This window comes from Callithrix jacchus, chromosome 2 (genome assembly GCF_049354715.1).
Source record: "Callithrix jacchus isolate 240 chromosome 2, calJac240_pri, whole genome shotgun sequence".
NCBI lineage: Eukaryota > Metazoa > Chordata > Mammalia > Primates > Cebidae > Callithrix > Callithrix jacchus.
In genome coordinates this window covers 12,962,734-12,987,775 of record NC_133503.1, presented here as the reverse complement: position 1 = coordinate 12,987,775, position 25,042 = coordinate 12,962,734, and the positions used below count along the sequence as shown (strand labels likewise).

Sequence of the window (25,042 nt, the reverse complement as noted above, 5' to 3'; positions counted from 1 at the left end):
GCTGAGATTACAGGCATGAGTCACTGTGCCTGGCCAAAAAAATTTAAAATTAGCTGGGCATGGTGGTGCACACCTGTAGTCCCAGCTACTTGGGAGGCTGAGGTAGGGGGATTGCTTGAGCCCAGGAATTCAAGCTACAGTGAGCTGTGATCACACTACTGCACTCTAGCCTGGGTGACAGAGACCCTGTCGCTAAAAAAGAAAAATACATATATCTTCCCTTCTTTCTTTCCTCTCAGTCTGTGTGGTGCAGACATGCGGCTTTGACATTCCAAATGACCTCTGTGGCTGGACCTGGATCCCAACTGCCTCCGGGGCCAAGTGGACTCAGAAGAAGGGGCCGTCAGGAAAGCCAGGAGTGGGGCCTGATGGCGACTTCTCTAGCCCTGGCAGTGAGTAGCAGCCATGCTTCTGTTCCTTGACTTTTGAGTGCCGCACACCCTACCGTAATTGCCCTGGGACAGTCTGGCATGACTCCCTACAGCTTCAAGCCTCTTAGCAGCTCAACTTCCACTCAGGAAGCCGATTCCAAGCACCCAGCCAGCCTCCCCATCACCGTCCTGCAAGCTCTACCTAGCAGACCCAACACAGCCAGTTGCTCATCTCCTTTCCCTGGTACCTTTCCTCCTCCTCCTCTTCCTCTTCCTCCTCCTCATCCTCCTCTTCCAACTCCTCTTTTTTCTGAGGCAGAGTCTTACTCTGTCATTCACGCTGGAGTGGAGTGGCACGATCTTGGCTCACTGCAACCTCTGCCTCCGGGGTTTAAGCACTCCTACTGCCTCAGCCTCCTGAGTAGCTGGGACTGCAGGTGTATTCCACTGCACCTGGCTAATCTGTGTAGTTTTGGTAGAGACTGGGTTTCATCATGTTGGCCAGGCTGGTCTGAAACTCTTGACCTCAAGTGATCCACCTTCCTCAGCCTCCCAAAGTGCAGGGATTTCAGGCATGAGCCATCACCTCCAGCCCCTTTCATTCTTCACTCATTCAAGAAATACTGAGTGCCTACAGTGTGCCAGGTGCTGTCCTAGGCACCTGAGATACACCAATATACAAAACGGACAAGGAGGAGTAGGGCAGGGTAGCGGGGGACAGTTACCAAAACAGATAAGTAAATACAGTGATAAGGTGAGCGGCGTTATTGGGACAATAAAAAGCTGAGCAAAGCTGGAGCCAGGTGGTGGCTCACACCTGTAATTGCCGTCCTGTGGGAAGCTGAGACTGGAGGATCACCTCAAGTGATCTGCCCACCTTGGCCTCCCAAAGTGCTGGGATTACAGGCATGAGCCACCGCCCCCAGCCGTGAGTTACCAGTTCTTTATGTATTTATTTATTTTTGAGACAGAGTCTTGCTTTGTCACCCAGGCTGGAGTACAGTGGCTCAGTCTTGGCTCATTGCAACCTCTGCTGCCCAGGTTCAATTGATTCTCCTACCTCAGCCTCCTGAGTAACTGGGACTGCAGGTGTGTACCACCACGCCCAGCTAATTTTTTTTATTTTTAGTAGAGACGGGGTTTTACCATATTGGCAAGGCTGGTCCAGAACTTCTGACCTCAGGTGATCTGCCCACCTCGGCCTCCCCAAGTGCTGGGATTACAGGTGTGGAGTCACTGTGCCCGGGCAAGTTATCAATTTTAACTAGGCTGGTTAGAGTAGGTCACATTCGGGACACATTTGAGCAGGAACTTCGAAGAGGTGAGGGAGTGAGGCCTGAAAACTGTCGGGGGTAGGGGAGGACATTTCAGGCTGAGGGGCCAGCTGTGCAAAGGCCCTGAGGTAGCAGTGGGGCTGTTGAGGAAGGATGGGATTGAGGCACAGCAAAGAGTCATGTGGCTGGGATGAAGAGGGTGAGCTGAGACCCTCATGAGAGGCAGATCACACAGAGCTTTGAAGTCCCTTGTCAGGACTGTGGCTTTTCTATTCTGTGTGAATGGGGAGCCTTTGCAAGATTTTGAGCAGTGACTTGGTCTGACTTATTTTTTGAGACACAATCTTGTTCTGTCTCCCAGGCTGGAGTGCGGTGGTGTGATCTCGGCTCACTGCAACCTCCACCTCCTGGGTTCAAGTGATTCTCCTGCCTCAGCCTCTCGAGTAGCTGGGATTACAGGTGCCTGCCACCACACAGAGCTAATTTTTGTATTTTTAGTAGAGATGGAGTTTCACCATGTTGACCAGGCTGCTCTCAAACTCCTGACCTCAGGTGATCCACCCTCCCTGGCCTCCCAAAGTGTGGCATTACAGGCGTGAGCTACCGTGCCCAGCGGATCTGACTTATTTTAAAAGGATTTTTGGTGTGTGTTGAGGATCCAATTAGGTGAACAGTCAAGGGTCAGTGCAGAGAGGCTGTTGCAGAAATCCAGGCAATATTCTTTCCTTCCTTCCCTCCCTCCCTCTTTTATATTCTTTTCTTTTATTTTTTATTCCTTCCTTCTTTCCTTCCTTCCTTCCTTCTCCTTCCTTCTCTCCCTCCCTCTTGCATTTTTTCTTTTCCTTCTTTCCCTCCCTCCCTCCCTCCTTCCTTCCTTCCTTCCCTCCCTCCCTCCCTCCCTCCTTCCTTCCTTCCTTCCCTCCCTTCCTCCCTCCCTCCCCTCTTCTTTCCCTGCCCTTCCTTCCCTTCCTTTTCTTTTTTCTTTTTGATGGAATCTCCCTCTTTGGCCAGGCCAGAGTGCAGTGGCATGATCTCGGCTCACTGCAACCTCAGCCTCCTGGGTTCTCCTGCCTCAGCCTCCTGAGTAGCTGGGATTATGGGAATGCACCACCAAGCCTGGCTAATTTTTATTTATTCTTCTTTTAGTAGAGATGGAGTTTCACCGTGTTGGCCAGGCTGGTCTTAATCTTCTGACCTTGTGATCCACCCACTTTGGCCTCCCAAAGTGCTGGGATTACAGGCATGAGCCACTCCGCCCGGCTGATACTCTTTCTTTCCGTGCACTAAAGTCTGCCTCTAGCTTGTTTCCGCCACCTCCCTGTGCTATCGGCTGAGCTCGTTCTCTTTCTGCTGTTGACTTCTTCCTTTTCTCTCTCACGCTGCATTCACTTTCTCTCTCAATGTTCTCCACACACCCCACGTTTCCAGCCCTCAATGAGCCAAGCATTGTAGGTCAAGCATAGAGGGTCCTGCTCCCTCATTTCCTTTCTGAGTTTATACATCTTATTTTTGAATAAAAAAAAATGTTTTAAAAAATTAGGCCAGGTGCTGTGGTTCATGCCTATAATCCCAGCACTTTGGCAGACCGAGGTGGGCAGATCACTTGAGGCCAGGAATTCAAGACCAGTCTGGGACATATAGTGAGCTCTCGTCTCTACAAAAATTACAGAATTAGCCCAGCGTGGTGGCCCACACCTGCAGTCCCAGCTACACAAGTAGGCCGAGGCGGGAGGATCAGCTCAGCCTGGGGAGGTTGAGGCTGCAGTGAGCCGTGATGGCGCCGCTACGCTCCAGCCTGGGCGACAGAGTGAGAGTCCCAAAAGCAAAAACAAGTCAGCACCCAAAGGACAGAGTTCTAGTTGCTGCTTTGGAGAGGGTGCCCAGTGTTTTCCATGGCAATGCCCAGTCCTTACCCAGCCCAGGCATTTCTGGGAAAGTTGAAGACCTCAGTCTGTTGGGACAGGACCACCTTGGTGCTACCTGATTGTAGGCTGCTATTTGGGCTCCCAAGGGACAGGTCCCCAGCCTCCTCAGGGCCCTATCTCTGCTGCTATCTTCCCTCAGTTCCCTCCACCCTAGTTCTCCGGCCTTTTCCTTCACAGGTGGCTACTATATGCTCCTGGACCCAAGGAATGCAAGACCTGGGCAGAAAGCCATCCTCCTGAGCCCCGTGAGCCCGTCCTCTGACTGTCTGAGCCTTTCCTTCCACTACATCCTCCGGGGCCAGTCTCCTGGCGCAGCACTGCACATTTACGCTTCAGTCTTGGGTTAGAGCAGATAATTTGTGGGATTTACACTGAGCTGCGCACATCTCCCAGGGTTGGCTTGTTGCGAAAACATGGGGCATCCCTAAGGGTCTAGGGAGGTCTGGAATATGTGCGAGATTATTCCATGAAGTGGAAATCATGACTGGGAGGGCACTGAATTCTGGCAAAATAGGTGAGTAGGTTGTGCTGGCCCGGCACGGTGGCTCACACCTGTAATCCCAGCACTTTAGGAGGTCGCGGCGGGTGGATCACCTGAGGTCAGGAGTTCGAGACCAGCCTGGCCAACATGGCAAAACCCTGTCTCTGCTAAAAATACAAAAATTAGCCGGGCACGGTGGCGAGCGCCTGTAATCTCAACTACTCAGGAGGCTGAGGCAGGAGAATCACTTGAACCTGGGAGATGGAAGTTGCAGTGAGCTGAGATTGCACCACTGCACTCCAGCCTGGGCAGCAAAGCAAGACTCCATCTGAAAAAAATAAATAAAAATAAAGAGACGGTTGTGCTTTCATTTGGTTTTAATATTCCCCAGCTATACCTTCTCATCCTCATCCTCCTGGGTATAGCTCCAAGTCATTTCCCAGTCCTGTTAAGCTCACTTCTCTCCAATTCCTTCCCTGCAGGGAGCATCCGGAAACATACTCTCTTCTCAGGACATCCTGGACCCAACTGGCAAGCTGTTTCTGTCAGTTACACAACTGTGGGACGGATACAGGTTTGGAGAAGCGAGGGGTCGGGTCCTTGCCCATGGTAGGCACCCCACTGTTGAAATAAATTGAGTGGTCCAGCGCTGTGGCTCATGCCTGTACTCCCAATACTTTGGGAGGCTGAGGAGGGAGGATTGCTTCAGGACAGGAGTTCAAGATCAGCCTGGGCAACATAGCAAGACCCCATCTCTTAAAAAAAAATACAAAAATTGAGCAGGCATAATGATGTGCACCTGTAGTCCCAGCTACTCAGGAGGCTGAGGTGGGAGGATCCTTTGAGACCTGGAGGTCAAGGGTGCAGTGAGCTATGATCGTACCACTGCACTCCAGCCTGGGCAACAGAGCAAGACCCTGTCTCAAAAAAGAAGGAAAGAAAGAAATGAATTGAGGGTCTGGGCACAGGGAGTAGGGGTTCTGGGACCTGAAATGGAGTCGAGTCACATCAGGGGCTTGGGGGTGTGGGGTGTATGTTCACTCCTGGCCCACTCTCTGTTTCTCTCCAGTTCATCGTGGTGGGTGTTTTTGGAAAGATCCCAGAGCCAGCTGTGGCAGTCGATGCAATCAGCATTGCTCCTTGTGGGGGTGAGAGTGGGCCCTGGGAGGCCCGGATCTCTCAGAATCTGGGGTGGGTTGGGGGAGGGCTGGAGAGCATCACTCAACTTGCTCAAATCTCCTATTTTGATCCCCTAGAGGGCTTTCCTCAGTGTGACTTTGAAGATAGCGCCCATCCCTTCTGTGACTGGGTCCAGACTTCCAGGGATGGTGGACACTGGGTCCTCGGACATAAAAACATATCCATCCACGGCATGGGCCCCTCGGGAGATTTCCCTAGGGCAGGTAAGGAGATTGAGGAGGACTCGCACCAAGGAATTGACTGAATCTGCTCCCAGGTAGGGGGCTGGCTGCTGTGATTGAACGGAGAAGTTGTTTCGGGTGGTGGGGTGATTAGTCCGCAGGCGTTTACTCAGAAACTGCCATGAGTGGGAACTGTGGAGACAGCAGAGTAACTCACTAAGATTCTCAAGGCTGTGAGGTCAGGCATCTCACTTCATGGAACCCCAGGCTTCAAAACCCACTGCCTCATTTTCAGTCTAGACATTTATGAGGGGCTTATGCCTGCAATTCCAGCACTTTGGGAGGCTGAGGCAGGAGGATTGCTTGAGCCCAGGAGTTTGAACTCAGCCTGAGCAACATAGTGAGAACCGCATCTCTACCAAAAAAAAGTTTTTAAAAAATTGTTATTTATTTATTTATTTTGAGACAGTCTTGCTCCATCACCAAGCACCAGGCTGGACTGCAGTGGCGTGATCTCGGTTCACTGCAACCTCTGCGTCCTGGGTTCAAGCAATTCTCTTGCTTCAGCCTCCCAAGTAGCTGGGACTACAGGCCCGCGCCACCATGCCCAGCTAATTTTTTTTTTTAAGTTTTAAAAAAATTAGCCAGATGTGGCTGGGCGCAGTGGCTCACGCCTATAATCCCAGCACTTTGAGAGTCCTGGGCGGGCAGATCACGGTGTCAAGAGATCGGGACCATTCTGGCCAACATGGTGAAATCCCATCTCTACTAAAAAATTTTAAAAATTGGCCAGGCACGGTGGCTCACGCCTGTAATCCTAGCACTTTGGGATGCCAAGGCAGGCAGATTATGCAGTCAGGAGTTCCAGACCAGTCTGGCCAACATAGTGAAACCCCGTCTCTATTAAAAATAGAAAAAATTAGCCAGGCATGGTGGCGTGCACATGTAATCCCAGCTACTTGGGAGGCTGAGGCAGGAGAATCATGTGAACTCAGGAGGCAGAGGATGCAGTGAGCTGAGAGTACTCCATTGCACTCCAGCCCAGGCAAGAGTGCGAGACTCTGTCTCAAAAAAAAAAAAATTACAAAAATTAGCTGGGCGTGTTGGCATGTGCTTGTAGTCCCAGCTACTCAGGAGGCTGAGGCAGGAGAATCACTTGAACCCTGGAGGTGGAGGTTGCAGTGAGCCGAAATCATGCTGCTGCACTCCAGCCTGGTGACAGATCAAAACTCTGTCTGAAAAAAAGAAAATTAACCAGATGTGGTGGCATGTGTTTGTGGTCCTAGCTACTTGTGAGGCTGATGTGGGAGGATTGCTTGAACTCAGGACATCGAGACTGCAGTGAGCTGTGATTGAACCAATGTGTTCCAGCCTGGGCAACAGAGTGAGACATTGTCTTTAAAAAAAAAATAGGCCAGGCATGGTGGCTCACGCCTTTCATCTTAGCATTTTGGGAAGCCAAGGCAGGTGGATCATTTGAGGTCAGGAGTTTGTGACTACCCTGGCCAACATGGTGAAACCTTGACTCAACTAAAAAAATTTCACAAATTAGCTGGGAGTGGTGGTACGTGTGTGTAGTCTCAGCTACTTGGGAGACTGAGGCAGGAGACTCTCTTGAACCTGAGAGGCGGAGGTTGCAGTGAGCTGAGATCACAGCACTGCACTCCAGCCTGGGCAACAGAGCAAGACTGCATCTCAAACACACACACACACACACACACACACACGATATTAACAAACGCAGTCAGCAGTGGAGCCTAGGTTGCTGGTTTGTGTTTCCCTTTCTGACCCCGCCTTCTTTAGCTAGATGTCTAAAATGAGCAGAAGAAATAATGCTACGACCTGGAGAATTTGAGTGTTTGCTCAGATCCCCGCTCGGAAAGCAAAGCGTTGGTAGAGTAGCAGCTGGTGTGTCCTGTGCAGGCTTCTCATCTTGCCCATTCGCTTCCTTTGCCCAGGTGGTCACTATATCTACCTTGAGACTGACAAATTCTCCCGGGCAGGGCAGTCAGTCAGCCTGGTGAGCCGGCCCTTCTGCACCCCTGGTGACATCTGCGTGGAGTTCGCATACCACATGTATGGCCTTGGGGCGGGTACTACGCTCAAGCTCCTCCTAGGAAGTCCTGCAGGGAGCCCCCCAATTCCTCTCTGGAAATGCGTGGGGTCCCAGAGCCCTTATTGGCAGAATACCTCTGTCACCATCCCTTCAGGACATCAACAGCCCATGCAGGTGAGAGATGGAGACGGAGGCCCTGACTGTGTGCGGTAAGGGGCAATGGCTGGGGTCTGGGGGTACCACCAGGGCTGAAGAGGTAGAAAGCTGGAAAGAGAGCCGAGAAAAGGGAGACCTGATGTTATGGAAAATGAGAAAAGGGGTTGGAACGGGGCTGGACCGTTGAGGCTGGAACAAGGTGACATTTGGGCAGGGGACAGACTCTATGCCCAGCAGAGTCACAGAGTTGCTGGAGATTCATTTTTGTTTCTCTCTCCATCTCTCTCCCTTGTTGACTTCAGCTGATTTTTAAGGCCATCCGGGGTAGCAACACAGCCTTTGTGGTTGATCTGGGTTTCATCTTGATCAGTCCTGGGACTTGTCCAGGTAAGCCCAAAGCCATGGCTCCACGAAGGAGGCCATGCCCTGAGATCGCCATTCGCTGGGGTTCTCTCTAGGAACTGCTTGAAGTGCAAGTCCTCCCTGTTGCCTGAAAGCCTGAATTCTCCTCCAGCTGGCCTTGTTTCCCATCTTCTTCTTTTTTATTTTTTTAAATTTTGAGATGGAGTCTCACTCTTTCGCCAGGCTAGAGTGTGCAGTGGCTGAATCTCAGCTCACTGCAACATCTGCCTCCTGGGTTCAAGCGATTTCTCCTGCCTCAACCTCCCGCGTAGCTGGGACTACAGACATGCGCCACCATGCCCAGCTAATTTTTATATTTTCAATAGAGGGGGTTTTACCATGTTGGCCAGGATAGTCGTAAACTCCGGACCTCAAGTGATCCGCCGTCCTCGGCCTCCCGAGGTGCATGGATTACAGGTGTGAGCATCGCATCTGTCCTGTTCTCCATCTTCTACCTGCCTGTCCCTTCTCTCCGCTTTGGGATGTTTGCCTGGGGGAACGGAGCTTGGATACCATGGATTTTGGGGGCTCATCCAGAACTCCTTTCCCTGCAATCTCGAAGGCAGGACCCATATCCTATTCATTTCTGGCTTTCTCTTACCTGGTACAGTATCTGACATATATTAGTGTTTGTTGAATGAATAAAGGTTGGGGGTTGGAAGTAGAAAGAGAGGTGTGAAGAAGTCGACCCTTGGAGCCTACCCACTCCAATTAGGTGGCGGTGAAGAGGACGGTGGGATGGCTTTAACTCCAGGGATTCTTTTTTTCTTTGCAGTAAAAGTGCTGCCAGTGCTTCCTCCTACATCTCCAGCTTCTTCCAGCATCCCTTCTGAAACCGCTGGCCTCACAGAAAACCCTACAATCTCCACACAAAAACCTACAGTTTCCACAGAAAAGCCTACAGTCCCCAAAGAAAACCCCACCGTTCCCACAGAAAAACCCAGCATCCCTACTGAAGAGCCCTCTATCCCCACTGAAAAACCCACCATTTCCACAGAAAAGTCCACTGTCCCCACAGAAGAGCCCAGCACCCCCACTGAGGAGACCACCATCTCCACAGAAGAGTCTGCCATCCCCACAGAGAAACCCAGTGTTCCCACAGAAAAACCCACCACTGAAGAAGCCACCACCTCCATTAAAGAGACCACCACCTCTACAGAAAAACCTACCATCCCCACAGAAAAACCCATCATCTCCACGGAAAAACCCATCATCCCCATTGAAGAAACCACCATCCCTACTGAAGAGACCACTGTCCCCACTGAAAAACCAACTGTCCCCACTGAAATACCTACCATTCCCACTGAGACAACCACCGTCCCCACAGAAAATCTGCATGTTCCCACTGTAGGGCCCACAACACCCACAGAAGAGACCACCACCTCCACAGAAGAGTCCACCATCCCCACTGAAGAGACCACTGTCCCCACTGAAAAACCCACCATCCCCACTGAAGAGACCACTGTCCCCACTGAAAAACCCACCATCCCCACTGAAGAGACCACTGTCCCCACGGAAAAACCAACTGTCCCCACTGAAATACCTACCATTCCCACTGAGACAACCACTGTCCCCACAGAAAATCTGCATGTTCCCACTGTAGGGCGCACGACTCCCACTGAAGAGACCACCACCTCCACAGAAGAGTCCACCATCCCCACTGAAGAGACCACCACCTCCACAGAAGAGTCCACCATCCCCACTGAAGAGACCACTGTCCCCACTGAAAAACCCACCGTCCCCACTGAAGAGACCACTGTCCCCACTGAAAAACCCACCGTCCCCACTGAAGAGACCACTGTCCCCACTGAAGAGACCACCGTCCCCACTGAAAAACCCACCATCCCCACTGAAGAGACCACTATCCCCACTGAAAAACCCACTATCCCCACTGAAGAGACCACTATCCCCACTGAAAAACCCACCGTCCCCACTGAAGAGACCACTGTCCCCACTGAAGAGACCACTGTCCCCACTGAAGAGACCACTGTCCCCACTGAAGAGACCACTGTCCCCACTGAAAAACCCACCATCCCCACTGAAGAGACCACTATCCCCACTGAAAAACCCACCATCCCCACTGAAGAGACCACTGTCCCCACTGAAAAACCCACCATCCCCACTGAAGAGACCACTGTCCCCACTGAAAAACCCGCCATCCCCACTGAAGAGACCACTATCCCCACTGAAGAGACCACTGTTCCCACTAAAAAACCCACCATCCCCACAGAAAAGCTCACAGCCCCGATGCCACACCGTCCCAGTCCCACAGCCATTGGACCGGCAACCTCATTGATGTCTCCACATGCTCCAGGTGCCCCTGTGGCCAGTGTGATCCTGGGCACTACCACAACCCCCAGACCCACTCCAGGTATGAGGTGGACAGAGTGTTGGCTGAGGCTGATAGATTGAGACAGTGGTTAGGAGAGAGTGGGAAAGGGATGCTTCTGGTAGAAAGCTAGGCACTTCTGGTTATCTTGGGAGCGCTGAAGCAGTCCATAGTGACTTCAGAGGAAATGGGGAGGACTGCCCAGAGCGAGAGGGATGGCAGGGTTGGAGTGGGTGGGGGTGTTGGGACCCAACTATGAGGCTCTCTTCTCCTTGTTCGTTATTGAGATATAATCCATATTTTACAAAATTCATGCTTTTAAATTGTATACAATTCTAGGTTGGGCATGGTGGCTCATGCCTGGAATCCCAGCACTTTGGGAGGCCAAGGCAGGAGGGGTGCTTGAGCTCAGGAGTTTGAGACCAGTCTGGGCAACATAGCAAGATTTTGGTCTCTATTTTAAAGTACAAAAAAAAAAAATTAGCTGTGGGTGTGGTGGTGCACACCCCGTAGTCTCAGGTACTCGGAGGGCTGGGGTGGGAGGATCACTTGAGCCTGGGAGATCGAGGCTGTATTGAGCCATGATTGCACTGCTGTACTTCAGCCTGGGCGACAGAGCGAGACCCTGTCTCAAAAAAAGAAAAAAAATCAAAAGCAATTCTGTGGTTTTTAGTATATTCCCAAGGTTGTACAACGATCATCACTTTCTAATCCAAACATTTTCATCACTCTAAAAAGAAACCCTGTACCTATTAGCAGCCACTCCCCCCTGCCTTCCCCCAGCCCCTGGCAGCCACACATTTCTTTCCTGTATCCACGGATTTGCCAGTTCTGGAGAGTTCATACAAATGGAATCACACAATATGTGGGCCTTTGTGTCTAGCTTCTTTCACAGTGTGATGTTTTCCAGGCCTTTCGTACTGTAGCATGCATCAGGATGTCTTTTCTTTAAAAAATTATCTTTTCTATTTTTTGAGACAGTCTTGCTCTGTCCCCAGGCTGGAGTGCAGTGGCGCCATCTCGGCTCACTACAACCTCCGCCTCCCTGGGTCAAGCGACTATCCTGCCTCAGCCTCCTGAGTAGTTGGGGCTACAGGCCTGAGCCACCATGCCTAGCTAATTTTTGTATTTTTAGTAGACATGGGGTTTTGCCCTGTGGGCCAAGCTGCTCATGAACTCCTGGCCTCAAGTGATCTGCCCACCTTGGCTTCCCAAAGTGCTGGGATTACAGGCATGAGCCACTGCACCCAGCCTAACATTTTTTTATTTTCAAATTTGTTTTATAAGTGATGAGATCTCACTATGTTGCCCAGGTCAGTCTCAAACTCCTGGCCTCAAACGATCCTCCCGCCTCAGCCTCCCAAAGCGCTAGGATTACAGATAGGAGCCACCGTGCCCAGCCTTCAGTACATTTTTTTTTTCCCCTTGCCACATTTAAGCTAATTCAGGCCATTTTGTGGCTGAAAAATATGGTCCTGTTTCCTAGAGAAGAATTTGAGTTTGGGGGTAGAGGAGAGACAGGGAGGCTCCCCGAGAAAGCCACAGAGTGAAAGTGTGACAAAGGCTGTTTTCCCCTTAGAGCGCTGCCCCCCAAATGCTCACTATGAATCCTGTGCTTGTCCCGCTTCATGCAAGAGCCCGAGGCCTAGCTGCGGGCCCCTCTGTCGGGGGGGCTGTGTCTGCGACCCAGGCTTTTTGTTTGCTGACGACCACTGCATCCAGGCCTCTTCCTGCAATTGCTTCTACAACAACAACTACTATGAGGTAAGCCCCCTGGGATGCCAGGGTCCTGTGAGGGGGACTGATGACAACACCTGGGTTCCAGCTCCATCTGCTCCCCAGGTGAAGCGAACTGGGACCACCGGATAGTCCCAGTGGGTCAGCTGAGACGCAGTGATTACACAGTGTCTAAGTTACTGATTCAATCTTTTTGTTTGTTTGTTTGTTTGTTTGTTTTTGAGATGGAGTCTCGCTGTGTCGCCCAGGCTGGAGTGCAGTGGTGCGATTTCAGCTCACTGCAACATCTGCCTCCTGGGTTCAAGTGATTCTCCTGCTTCAGCCTCCCGAGTAGCTGGGATTACAGGTGCCCCCCACCACACCCAGCTAATTTTTTGTATTTTTAGTAGAGGCGGGGTTTCACCATGTTACCAGGATGGTCTCCATCTCCTGACCTCAGGTGATCCATCCGCCTCGGCTTCCCAAAGTGCTGGGATTACAGGCGTGAGCCACCGTGCCCAGCCACTCTCACTCTGTCGCTCAGGCTGGAATGCAGTGGTGCAATAGCGGCTCACTGTGGCCTCCACTTCCTGGACTCCGGTGATGCTCCCACTTCAGCCTCTCCAGTAGCTGGGACTATAGGTGCCTGCTACCATGTCCAGCTAATTTTTGTATTTGTGGTAGAGACAGGGTTTCACCATGTTTCCCGGGCTGGTCTCAAAACCCAGAGTTCAAGCAATCCTCCTGCCTCAGCCTCCCAAAGTGCTCGGATTCTAGGCATAAGACACCGTGCCTAGCTGGGCACGTTCCTTTGCCTCTTTAAATCTTTTTTCCATATTTATAAAGTGTACACAATAAGATTTTCTACCTCATATCAGATTATTGTAAGGATGAAATTAGGTCCTGACACGTACAATTACTTAATAAGTATTAATTATTATCATTAGCATCTTATGATAAATATATGTGACCTACATATAAATATATATGTGCGTTAAATATATGTGCATTAAAAAGCCTGGTGTGGTGACTCATACCTGTTGGTAATCCCAACACTTTAGGGGCCGAAGTGGAGGGATTGCTTGAGCCCAGGAATTTGAGGCTACAATGAGCTAGGATTGTACCACTGCACTCCAGCCTGGGCAATGGAGTGAGACCCCGTCTAAAAAAAAAAGTGCGTGAAGCCGTTCATTAATGTCCAGTGCTTCTCAGCTCCAGGCATTCTTCTCACTGACATCAGAGCTTCCGTGTGTCTCTTTTGGGACTATTATTTCCTTCCCCAGCCCCCTTTAACCAGTCTCCTGGGTCTCCCTGAGTTGCTACTGAGATTAGCTTCAGCCGCACCCTGAGCAGAAAGATCTGTCAAAGGCACCAAGAATCTCTTCCCCCTGCTCTGAAAGGCTTGTATTCACTTCTGATAGATTCATTTATGCATTCAACAAATGTTTCTTTAGTACTTTTTACAAAGATTTTTGTTTTGCTTTGTAGAGATGAGGTTTTGCCATGTTGGTAGACTGGTCTTGAGCTCCGGGGCTCAACCCATTCTCCCAAAGTGCTGGGATTACAGTTGTGAGCCACCACACCCAGCCTACTTCGTACTTTCTACTCTCCTGGCATTGGGGTCACCATGAATAGGTCATGCTCCTTGCCTTCATAATGCTCTCAGACTCAGAGAGACACCTGGGGTCTTGGCTGACCCCTTCATCCAGCAACTATTTACTGAATGAGAGTGCCCATGGGAGGGCTAAGATGTTGGGTAAAGACAGACACTGGCTGAGCGAGGTGGCTCATGGCTGTAATCCCAGCACTTTGGGAAGCCGAGGTGGGCAGATCACCTGAGGTCAGGAGTTCGAGACCAGCCTGGCCAACATGGCAAAACCCCATCTCTACTAAAAATACAAAAATTAGTCAGGCATGGTGGTGGGCACCTGTAATTCCAGCTACTTGGCAGGCTGAGGCACGAGAATGACTTGAACCTGGGAGGTGGAGGTTGCAGTGAGCCGAGATCGTGCTACTGCACTCCAGCCTTGGGCAACAGAGCGAGACTCCATCTCAAAAAAAAGAAAAAAAGAAATGAAAAGGGAAAAGGGAGGACTCTAAGAGCTATGTGATCGTGTGACCTCAGATTCCTTTCTCCCAGCCTGGGGCAGAGTGGTTCAGCCCCAACTGCACAGATCGTTGCCGATGCTGGCCGGGCAGTCGGGTCGAGTGCCAGGTCTCTCGGTGCGGGACACACACCGTGTGCCAGCTTAAGAATGGCCAGTACGGATGCCACCCCTATGGTGAGAGCTCCTCCCCATGCTGTCCCTGCCTGCCAGCCTGTGGGAGTGGATGTGACGCCAGGATCCCAGTCTCTCGCTTGAGCGGGGGAATCGGGACCTGCCACTGGGCAATGGGTGGGCTGCCGTTCAGAGTCCCTGGAGGGGCCACAGAAGCAGCTTTTCCTGTTCTCCTTTCCTGTCCCATCAGGCACTGCCACCTGCTTGGTCTACGGAGACCCTCATTATGTCACCTTTGACGGGAGGCACTTTGGCTTCACAGGCAGGTGCACTTACATCTTGGCCCAGCCCTGTGGCAACTCGACAGGTAGGCCCTGGAGATGCCACCACAGCTGAGGGAAAGGTCTGTGGGCAGCACTGCTGGGCATGGGGGCACAGTGGGTGGTAGGAAGGGGCAGGGTGCAGATGGGGAAGACGCAACATAGGAACAAGTTCTTCTGTAAGGTGAGGTTTGAAGGCCAGGCACAGTGGCTCACACTGGTACCTCTACACTTTGGGAGGCTGAGGCAGGAGGATTGCTTGAACCCAGAAGTTTGAGACCAGTCTGGGCAATATAGCAAGACCTCATCTCCATGAAAAAAAGAAAATTAGAAATCAGGCCGGGCTTAGTGGCTCACACCTGTAATCCCAGCACTTTGGGAGGCTGAGGTGGGTGGATCACCTGAGGTCAGGAGTTCAAGACCAGTTTGGTCAACGTGGTGAAACCCCGTCTCTACTAAAAGTATAAAAGGTAGTCAGCCATGGTGACGGATGCCTGTAATCCCAGCTTCTCAAGAGGCTGAGGCAGGAGAATTGCTTGCACTTGGGAGGCAGAGGTTGCAGTGAGCCAAGATTGAGTCACTGCATTCCAGCCTGGGCAACAAGTGAATAACTCCATCTCAAAAAAAAAAATATTAAATAATCAGCCAGGTGTGGTAGAACACACCTATAGTCCCAGCTACTTGGGAGGCTGAGATGGGAGGATCACTTGAGCACAAGAGTTGGAGGCTGCAGTGAGCTATGATCACACCATTGCACTCCAGCTGGGTAACGACGAAGACACTGTGTAAAAAGATATGTACATACATACACACATACATAAAGTTTAAAAAAAAAAAGGCAGTGGTTAGGGAGCACAAACGCCCCGGAAGATGTTCAGCCACTACGGAGACAGACATGCAGTAGTCGCAGGCCCTTCTGGAAGAGGCAGTCGTGGGCTGCTCCCATGTGGGTCTGGCCTCCCTTCCTGGACTTTGGGGCTGGTGTGTCTGTGGCCCTCACCTATTCCTGAGACGCTGAGCTCAGGGCACTGCTCACGGCGGATGTTCAGAAATGAGCCACTGGGCTCTTTTCATTCCTCTCCCCACCCAGACCCATTCTTCAGGGTGACAGCCAAGAATAAGGAGCAGGGACTAGAAGGCGTGTCCTGTCTGAGCAAAGTCTACGTGACCCTGCCCAAGACCACTGTCACCCTGCTCAAGGGCAGACGCACGCTGGTGAGCCCCGTTCCACCCCCACCACCCTTGCAGGGTCTGACTGTGTGTCCTGGCCGACCCCTCCAGGCCCAGAACCCTTCCACGGACGGGATTGAACAAGACAGTGGCCTGCAATCCCAGCTCTTCAGGAAGCTAAAGTGGGAGGATTGTGTGAGGCCAGGAGTTTAAGGCCAGCCTGGGCAATATAGCAAGACCCTGTCTTTTAACAAATAGAAAAAATTAGCCTGGTGTGGTAGTACTTGCCTGTGGTCCCCTCTACTCCAGAGGCTGAGGTGGGAGGATTGCTAGAGCGTGGGAGGCCAAGGGTGCAGTGAGCTGCAATTGTACCATTGCACTCCAGCCTGGGCAACGTCTGGAGTCTCTTACAAAAACAGAAACAACAAAACAGTGGTGGGGAAGCTCCAGTCCACTCCTGGTGGATGAGATTGTTAGGCCGCTGTGGATGGTGTCCTGCCTTCTAGCCATGGAAATGGAAGTCTACTGGGGTCCTCCTTGACCCCCAGATCTGTCTCTCTGTCTCTTTTCTCTGCCCTGCCTTCCAGGTTGGGGGTCAGCAAGTTACCCTCCCAGCTATACTCTCCAAAGGTGTCTTCCTGGGTGCAAGTGGGCGATTTGTGGAGCTGCAGACGGAGTTTGGTTTGCGGGTGAGATGGGATGGTGACCAGCAGCTGTATGTGACTGTGTCCAGGTGAGGCAGTGTCCCGGCCAGGCAGCTGCCACTTCTTCCTGCTCTCTGCCCTGCCCACTCCCCTTCCATCCCTGGCACCACTAACTGATCACTGATGCATCTCCCGATGGGTGGGAAGCACCCTGCTTAAGTGGCAGGGCTTCCTTTGGACTGGGAGAAGGAGAAAATGGTTTTGGGGCACATGATAGGTAGTAGGATGGATATACATGCTTTGGGAACGTGCTATAAGGAGGCACTAGTGAGCTCTGGAGGCTTTCAAAAGGGCAGTCACTTGGTCCCATTCTTGCAGGAAGAGTGGCTCCCCAGATGGATGAAACAAGGGAAAGAAAGACTTTTTTTTTTTTTGAGACAGGGTCTTGCTCTGTTGCTCAGGCTGAAGTGCGGTGGCATGATCTTGGCTCACTGCAACCTCCACCTCCTGGGTTCACGTGATTCTCCTGCCTCAGCCTCCCAAGTAGGTGTGATTACAGGCACGTGCCACCACACCCAGCTAATTTTTGTATTTGTATTTGTATTTATTTTTTTTTTTTTTGAGATAGAGTCTTGCTCTGTCACCCAGGCTGGAGTGAGGTGGCATGATCTCAGCTCACTGCAGCCTCTGCCCCCTGGGTTCCAGTGATTCTCTTGCCTCAGCCTCCTGGGTAGCTGGGATTACAGGCGCATGCCACCACGCCTGGCTAGTCTTTGTATATTTAGTAGAGACAGGGTTTTACCATTTTGTCCAGGGTGATCTTGAACTCCCGACCTCAGGTGATCCACCCGCCTCGGCCTCCCAAAGTGCTGTGATTACAAGCATGAGCCACCATGCCTGGCCTAATTTTTGTACTTTTAGTAGAGATGGGGTTTCACCATGTTGGCCAGGCTGGTATCAAACTCCTGATCTCAAGTTATCCTCCTGCTTCGGTCTCCCAAAGTCTTGGGATTACAGGTGTGAGCCGCTGCACCTGGTAAAAGAAAGACTGTATAGAAATACTTTATAGAGAGTGGGTGCAGGGGTTCCTGCCTGTAGCCCTGAACTCTGGGAGGCCCAGAGGGGAGAATCCCTTGGGGCCAGGCATTCTACACCAGCCTGGGCAGCACAGTGAGACCCTATCTCTACAAAAATAGTTGAACATTAGCCAGGCATAGTGGCCTGCACCTATAATCTCAGCATGTTCGAAGGCTGAGGCAAGAGGATTGCTTGAACCCAGGAGTTCCAGACCTGCCTGGACAATGTGGTGAGATCCTATCTCTTAAAAAATATGTGCTGGTCATGGTGGTACACACCTGTAGTCTCAGCTACCCAGGAGGCGGAGGGGAGGATCATTTGAGCTCAGAAGTTCGAGGCTGCAGTGAGCTGATCACATCACTGCCCTTCAGCCTGAGCCACAGAGAGTGACCCTATCTCTAAAATAAATAAATAAATTGGCCAGGCAAGATGGCTGACACCTGTGATCCTAGCACTTTGGGAGGTCAAGGCAGGCAGATCATCTGAGGTCAGGAGTTCTAGACCAGCCTGGCATTCACGGTGAAACCCTGTCTATACTAAAAATATAAAAAATTAGCTGGGCTTGGTGGTGCATGCCTGTAATCCCAGCTACTGAGGAGTCTGAGGCAGGAGAATCGCTAGAACCTGGGAGGCAGAGGTTGCAGTGAGCCAAGATCACACCACTGCCCTCTAGCCTGGGTAACAGAGACTCCATCTCAAAAATAAAATAAAATAATAAATAAATAAATAAAGCCTCAGTGTTTTAGGGCCAGCAAGGGGTTTGCTGTGGCCGGACAATGAATAGAGGGGAAGGAGGCTCGGCGGAGGGCCATGGGGTCCTCTTGTCCAGTCCGTACCTCTTCATCCTCCTCATACCCTCTGCTTTGGGACGCCAGCTTCTTGCCTTCTCTGCCACTGCCCCTCAAGGACCGAGGCTCCTTCTTCCACTAATGCCAGCTTCTCTCCCATTCCCCCAGCACCTACTCTGGTAAACTCTGTGGTTTGTGTGGAAACTATGATGGCAACAGTGACAATGACAACCTGAAGTCGGATGGCAGCCCAACAGCAGATGACGAGGAGCTGGGGAACAGCTGGGAGATGGACGAGGATGAGGACCAGGAGTGAGCAAGGAGCCCTCCCACTGGGGCCCCGGGAGGGTCCCGTCCCCTTCCTGGCACTCTCTCTCTCTTTTTTTTTTGAAAGGCAGTTTTGCTCTTGTTGCCCAGGCTGGAGTGCAATGGCGTGATCTCAGCTCACTGTAACTGCCTCCTGAGTTCAAGCGATTCTCCAGCCTCAGTCTCCCAAGTAGCTGGGATTACAGGCATGCCCCACTATGCCAGCAACTTTTGTATTTTTAGTAGAGACAGGGTTTCTCCATGTTGGTCATGCTGGTCTTGAACTCCCAACCTCAGGTGATCCGCCCACCTTGGCCTCCCAAAGTGCTAGGATTATAGGCGTGAGCCATCACACCCAGCCTGGGCCCTCCCTTTTAAAAATGATTGGTATTGCCCCTTTCTCCTCTCTACCCTGGAGACTTCAAGTTGTTCTTTCAATTGCTCAATATTCTTTTTTTTGTTTATTTATTTTTAGAGACAGGGTCTCGCTCTGTCACCCAGGTTAGAGTGCCATAGTGCAAATCACAACTCACTGCAGCCTCCAACTCCTGGGCTCAAGTGATCCTCCCACCTCAGCCTCCTGACTAGCTGGGACTATGGACATATAACCAAAGCCAGATAATTTCTTATTCATTTTTGTAGAAATGGGATCTCACTGAGTTGCCCAGGCTGGGCTGGGACTCCTGAGCTCAAGCCATTCTCCCCACCTCAGCCTTCCACAGTGCGTGGACAGGGATCAGTGTTCAAATGTCCTCTGAGAGGGGTTTCCCGGCCTGCTAATCTTGCTGCCTCCTGGGTTAGGGCTGAGCTGGAAGCTAGCCTTTGTCCTTAGGGCATTTGGGGTGGGTCTCTTGCAGGTGTCAGAAGAACCAGGTGGTGAATCCCCCATCTTGTGATTCATCCCTGCAGAGCAGCATGTCGGGGCCAAGGTTCTGTGGACGGCTGGTTGACATGCGTGGCCCATTTGAGTATGAAGGAGGGCAGGCAGGGTCGCACAGGGGTGCTGCTTGGCAGCTGGGGTCCTCCAAGGCTCTGTCCCCACCCGCCCCATTCCCCCTGACCTGGCCTCTCCCCTCAGGACGTGCCTGCTGCACATGAAGGCCACCTCCTTCTTCGACAGCTGCATGTTTGATATGTGCAGCTTCCAGGGACTGCAGCACCTGCTGTGTACACACATGTCCACCATGACCACAGCCTGCCAGGATGCAGGCTACGCCGTGAAGCCCTGGAGGGAACTTCAGTTCTGCCGTGAGTTGTGCCAAAAGCAGGGGAGAGGCCGGACGTGCTGGCTCAGGCCTGTAATCCCAGAACTTTGGGAGGCTGAGACAGGTGGATCACTTGAGGTCAGGCGTTCGAGACCAGCCTGGCCAACATGGCAAAACCCCGACTCTACTAAAAATACAAAAATTAGCTGGGCACAGTGGCAGTGTATACCTGTAATCCCAGCTACTCTGGAGGCTGAGGCAGGAGAATCACTTGAACCCAGGAGGTGGAGGTTGCAGTGAGCCGAGATCGCGCCACTACACTCCAGCCTGGGTGACAGAGTGAGACTTCGTCTCAAATAATTAATAAATAAATAAATAGAAGAAATAAATAAAAATACAAAAATTAGCTGGGCATGGAGGTTGGCTCCTGTAATCCCAGCTACTCAGGATGCTGAGGCAGGAGAATCGCTTGAACCCAGGAGGTGGTCACAGTGAGCTGAGATCACACCACTACACTCTAGCCTGGGCCAGAGTGACTCTTTTTTTTTTTTTTTAAGTGTTTCTGTGCAGCCCTGGTCATTACATGTGGGCACATGGTACAGGCCCTAGGCAGGGGAGGCGACAAGGTTGCCTCCCAGCTCCTGGTGTGGCCCAGCTCTTTGGGGAAGCTGTTTAGGGCAGGTCTATCCCCTAAATCAGACCTCACCGGTGGCCCCAGTCCCCTGCGGGCCAACAGCTCACCTGGGGCATGTCTACACAGCAGCACTGCCAGTGGTGAGTGATGGATTCATCTGCTCCTGCCAGCCAGGCTCCTTGGGGAAGCTTTTCGCAGTCACTCTCTCTTCTCTAGATTGGCCAGAAGCCTGGAGCTGGGGCCTGTCCTTCCTGTTTCGCACCCAGCCCTGTGGCTTGTTGATCTCCTTCTCACCCAAGCTTCTCCCTCCACCAGCAATGGCCTGCCCGCCCAACAGCAGGTACTCCCTGTGTGCCAAGCCGTGCCCTGACACCTGCCATTCAGGATTCTCCGGCATGTTCTGCTCAGACCGGTGTGTGGAGGCCTGTGAATGCAATCCGGGCTTCGTCCTCAGTGGCCTTGAGTGCGTACCTCGCTCCCAGTGTGGGTGCCTCCATCCCTTAGGCAGCTACTTCAAGGTGAGTGGCTGCGTGGACCTCTCAGCCCTGCAGCCAGAAAGGACCTGCTCCCTGCTGTCACATCCCCTGCAGGCTCTATCTTTTCTTTTCTTTTTCTTTTTCTTTTTTTGTTTGAAACGGAGTCTTGCTCTGTTGCCAGGCTAGAACGCAGTGGCATGGTCTTGGCTAACTGCAAACTCCACCTCCCAGGTTCAAGCAATTCTCCTGCCTCAGCCTCCTGAGTAGCTGGGACTATAGGTGCCCACCACCACACCCAGCTAAATTTTGTATTTTTAGTAGAGATGGAGGGGTTTCACCATGTTGGCCAGGATGGTCTTGATATCTTGACCTCATGATCTACCTGCCTTGGCCTCCTAAAGTTCTGGGATTACAGGTTCGAGCTACTGCACCCAGCCTCTTTCTTTCTTTTTTTCTTTTTTCTTCTTTGAGTGCAACTGTCACCCAGGCTGGAGTGCAATGGCGCAATCTCGGCTCACTGCAACCTCTGCCTCCCAGGTTCAGGTGATTCTCCTACCTCAGCCCCTGAGTAGCTGGGGTTACAGGCGTGCACCACCATACCAGGCTCATTTTTGTATTTTTAGTACAGATGGGGTTTCTCCATGTTGGCCAGGTTGGTCTCAAGCTCCTGACCTCAAGTGATCTGCCTGTCTTGGCCTCCCAAAATGCTGGGATTACAGGCGTGAGCCACCACACCTGGCCTCAGATAGATCAGTTTTGGCTGAAGTGATGAACAGACACAGAAATGATGGAGTGACTGAAGCAGTGAATGGACGCTGAGCTTTTGCAGCGAATCTCAGAGCTTCTGGTAGAGAGGATGTCTCCCCACGATTTGCCAGTGATCTGAACAGCTCTGGTGGGCTCTGCTGTCCGATCTGGAAAAAAAAAGAAAAAGCCAAACGCTTGTCAGGTGCGGTGGCTCACACTTGTAATTCCAGCACTTTGGGAGGCCAAAGTGGGCAGATCACTTGGGTTCTGGAGCTCGAGACCAGCCTGGCCAACATAGTGAAACCCCATCTCTACTAAAAACACAAAAAATAGCTGGGCATGGTGGCGGGTACCTGTAAACCCAGCTACTTGGGAGGCTGAAGCAGGAGAATTGCTTGAGCCTGGGAGGCAGAGGTTACAGTGAGCCAAGATTGTGCCACTGCACTCCAGCCTGGTCGACAGAGCAAGACTCCATCTCAAAAAGAAAAAAACAAAAAACACTTTCTCTTCCTTTCCTGCTGTCTTCCCCCAGGCAGGGGAGCAGTGGTATGAGCCGGGTTGCAAAGAGCTGTGCGTCTGTGAAAGCAACAACAGAATTCGCTGTCAGCCCTGGAGGTGTAAGGCCCAGGAGTTCTGTGGCCAACAGGATGGTGTCTATGGCTGCCATGCCCAAGGTGAGCCGTCAGGGTGGAAGGTGAGCCGGGGGCTGCCCAGGCACCCCCAGGCAAGGTGATGGGTCGTGCCCAAAGCAGCTTCCCCAGATAGCTGAGTCTCCACCAGGGCCTGGGAGCGGGTGGCATTTTCAAGGACCCAGAAGGTGAGGTTGGGGATGGCAGTGCTTCTCTTCGGCACCTCCAAGCCAAGCCAACCACACTTCCTAGGGAAACACCATGTCTGTGGGTGGGCCGTGGGGACCATGCCAATGTGGCCTCACCAGGATGGCAGCTCTGGGTCAGAGCTTCCAGGGCATGGAGCAGTGAGACTGTGAACTCCATCTTCTTGAAGGTGCCGCCACCTGCACGGCCTCAGGTGACCCCCACTACCTGACCTTCGACGGAGCCCTGCACCACTTCATGGGCACCTGCACCTATGTCCTGACCCGGCCTTGCTGGTCCAGGTCCCAAGACAACTATTTTGTTGTGAGCGCCACCAACGAGAACCGCGGGGGGAACTTGGAGGTCTCCTACATCAAAGCCGTCCATGTGGCGGTGTTTGACCTCAGCATCTCACTGCTCAGAGGCCGCAAGGTCTTGGTATGTGTCTTCCTCCTGCCTCCTGGACCCTGAACAACTAGCCTGTCTGCTTCTCTCCTGGGCCTCTCCTTGCCCACATGCCCACCTCTCTGGCTCCTTGGAATACCCGGAGGTACCTGCAGCTGACCCAGACCCTTTTCCTTGCACCCCCCTCCTCCCTCTGTGAAATACTGACCAGCACCAGCCCCTCCTGCTCTCAGTTTTTTGCCCTCGTCCTTTTTTTTTTTTTTAATTTTGAGACAGGGTCTTGCTCTGTCACCCAGGCTGGAGTACAGTGGTGCAGTCATAGCTCACTGCAGCCTTGACCCCTTGGGCTCAAGTGATCCTCCTGACTCGGCCTCCCAAGTAGCTGGAACTACAGACATGTACCACCATGCACAGCTAATTTTTTAAAATTTTTGTAGAGACGGTTTCTCCGTGTTGCCCAGACTCATCTTGAAATCCTGGCCTCAAGCGATCCTCCCGCCTTGGCCTCTCGAAGTGCTGGGATTGCAGGAGTGAGCCCCCCCTTGTCCTTATCCTCAGTTCCTTCTTAACTCTCCTTTCTGCGTCCTCCCTGCCTCTGCAGCTGAATGGCCATCGGGTGGCCCTACCTGTGTGGCCTGCACGAGGCCAGGTGACCATAAGGCTCAGCAGCTCCTTTGTTCTCCTCTACACGAACTTTGGGCTCCAGGTTCGCTACGACGGGAGCCACTTGGTTGAAGTGACAGTCCCCTCCTCCTATGGCGGCCAGCTCTGTGGGCTGTGTGGTGAGCTTCCTGGGCACCTGCGGGGAAAACCTGGGACAATGAGTAGGAGTATGACCTGGTCCCAGTTCCCTCCACATCTCTGTGAGGTGTTCTAAATGCTTGTTTTTTTCTTTTTGTTTTTTTGAGGTGGAGTTTCGCTCTTGTTGTCTAGGCTAGAGTGCAATGGCGCGATCTCAGCTCACTGCAACCTCCGCCTCCTGGGTTCAAGCGATTCTCCTGCCTCAGCCTCCCGAGTAACTGGGATTATAGGCATGTGCCATCATGCCCAGCTAATTTTTTGTATTCTTAGTAGAGACAGGATTTCTTCGTGTTGGTCAGGCTGGTCTCAAACTCCCAACCTCAGGTGATCCACCCGCCTCGGCCTCACAAAGTGCTGGGATTACAGGCATGAGCCACCGTGCCTGGCCTTCTAAGTGCTTGTTAACTGACTAATTGATTGAGGACATTGGGCATGAAGGTAGGTGTTAAGGGAAGATGGAGATGAAGAGACAGAAAGGGGTGGGGGGTGGTGGCTCAAGCCTGTAAGTGCAGCCCTTTAAGAGCCCAGGGAGGGTAGATCATCCAAGGTCAGGAGTTCAAGACCAGCCTGGCCGACATGGTGAAACCTCATCTCTACTAAAAATACAAAATTTAGCCAGGTGTGGTGGTACATGCCTATAATCCCAACTACTCAGGAGGCTGAGGCAGGAGAATGGTTTGAACCCAGGAGGCAGAGGTTGCAGTGAGCTGAGATTGTGCCACTGCACTCCAGCCTGGGCAACAGAGCGAGACTCCTATCTCAAAAAAGAAGAAAAGAGGCCAGGAACAGTGGCTCAGGCCTGTAATCCCAGCACTTTGGGAGGCTGAGGCGGGTGGATCATGAGATCAGGAGTTCGAGACCAGCCTGGCCAACATAGTGATATCCCATCTTTACCAAAAATAGAAAAATGAGCCGGGTGTGGTGGCACACGCCTGTAGTCCCAGCTGCTTGGGAGGCCGAGACAGGAGAATCGCTTGAACCCAGGAGGCGGAGGTGGCCGTGAGCTGAGACCGCGCCATTGCACTCCAGCTTTGGTGACAGTGAGACTGTCTCAAAAATAAATAAATAAGTAGAAAAAGTTGACCTTGCTATGAAGAGTGAGGATGCCTCTTCTGGTTGGGAGGATGGTGGCCCTGGGGCCTGGCCTGCTGGAGGCCCCTTGTCGTCTGTCTCAACGATTCCCTCCTCCAGGGAACTACAACAACAACAGCCTGGATGACAACCTGCTGCCCGATAGAAAGCTTGCAGGCGACTCCATGCAGCTGGGGCTGGCCTGGATGTTACCCGAATCCTCTGAACCTGGGTGAGCTGGGGGTGGGGGAGCCAGGTAGGAGGAGCTGGGCCTGGGGAAGGGCCTCGGGGGC

The 25,042-nt window shown here is 52.1% G+C and overlaps 1 protein-coding gene across 3 annotated transcripts in view; it reads left to right on the top strand.

The window, feature by feature from the left end:
* Positions 1 to 25,042, top strand: part of ZAN (zonadhesin) — a 66,557-nt gene that overhangs the window by 10,403 nt on the left and 31,112 nt on the right. For all 3 annotated transcript variants that reach the window (XM_035280891.3, XM_035280878.3, XM_035280884.3), the window contains exons 6-26: positions 240 to 392; positions 3,748 to 3,912; positions 4,534 to 4,625; positions 5,121 to 5,199; positions 5,308 to 5,454; positions 7,371 to 7,642; positions 7,927 to 8,011; positions 8,802 to 10,397; positions 11,935 to 12,119; positions 14,212 to 14,353; positions 14,541 to 14,657; positions 15,701 to 15,825; positions 16,368 to 16,513; positions 18,458 to 18,601; positions 19,453 to 19,563; positions 19,674 to 19,843; positions 20,750 to 20,952; positions 22,190 to 22,331; positions 22,663 to 22,910; positions 23,479 to 23,659; positions 24,870 to 24,981. In XM_035280891.3, the coding sequence (XP_035136782.3) occupies positions 240 to 392; positions 3,748 to 3,912; positions 4,534 to 4,625; positions 5,121 to 5,199; positions 5,308 to 5,454; positions 7,371 to 7,642; positions 7,927 to 8,011; positions 8,802 to 10,397; positions 11,935 to 12,119; positions 14,212 to 14,353; positions 14,541 to 14,657; positions 15,701 to 15,825; positions 16,368 to 16,513; positions 18,458 to 18,601; positions 19,453 to 19,563; positions 19,674 to 19,843; positions 20,750 to 20,952; positions 22,190 to 22,331; positions 22,663 to 22,910; positions 23,479 to 23,659; positions 24,870 to 24,981 (4,615 nt within the window). The remainder of the gene's footprint in view (positions 1 to 239; positions 393 to 3,747; positions 3,913 to 4,533; positions 4,626 to 5,120; positions 5,200 to 5,307; positions 5,455 to 7,370; positions 7,643 to 7,926; positions 8,012 to 8,801; positions 10,398 to 11,934; positions 12,120 to 14,211; positions 14,354 to 14,540; positions 14,658 to 15,700; positions 15,826 to 16,367; positions 16,514 to 18,457; positions 18,602 to 19,452; positions 19,564 to 19,673; positions 19,844 to 20,749; positions 20,953 to 22,189; positions 22,332 to 22,662; positions 22,911 to 23,478; positions 23,660 to 24,869; positions 24,982 to 25,042) is intronic.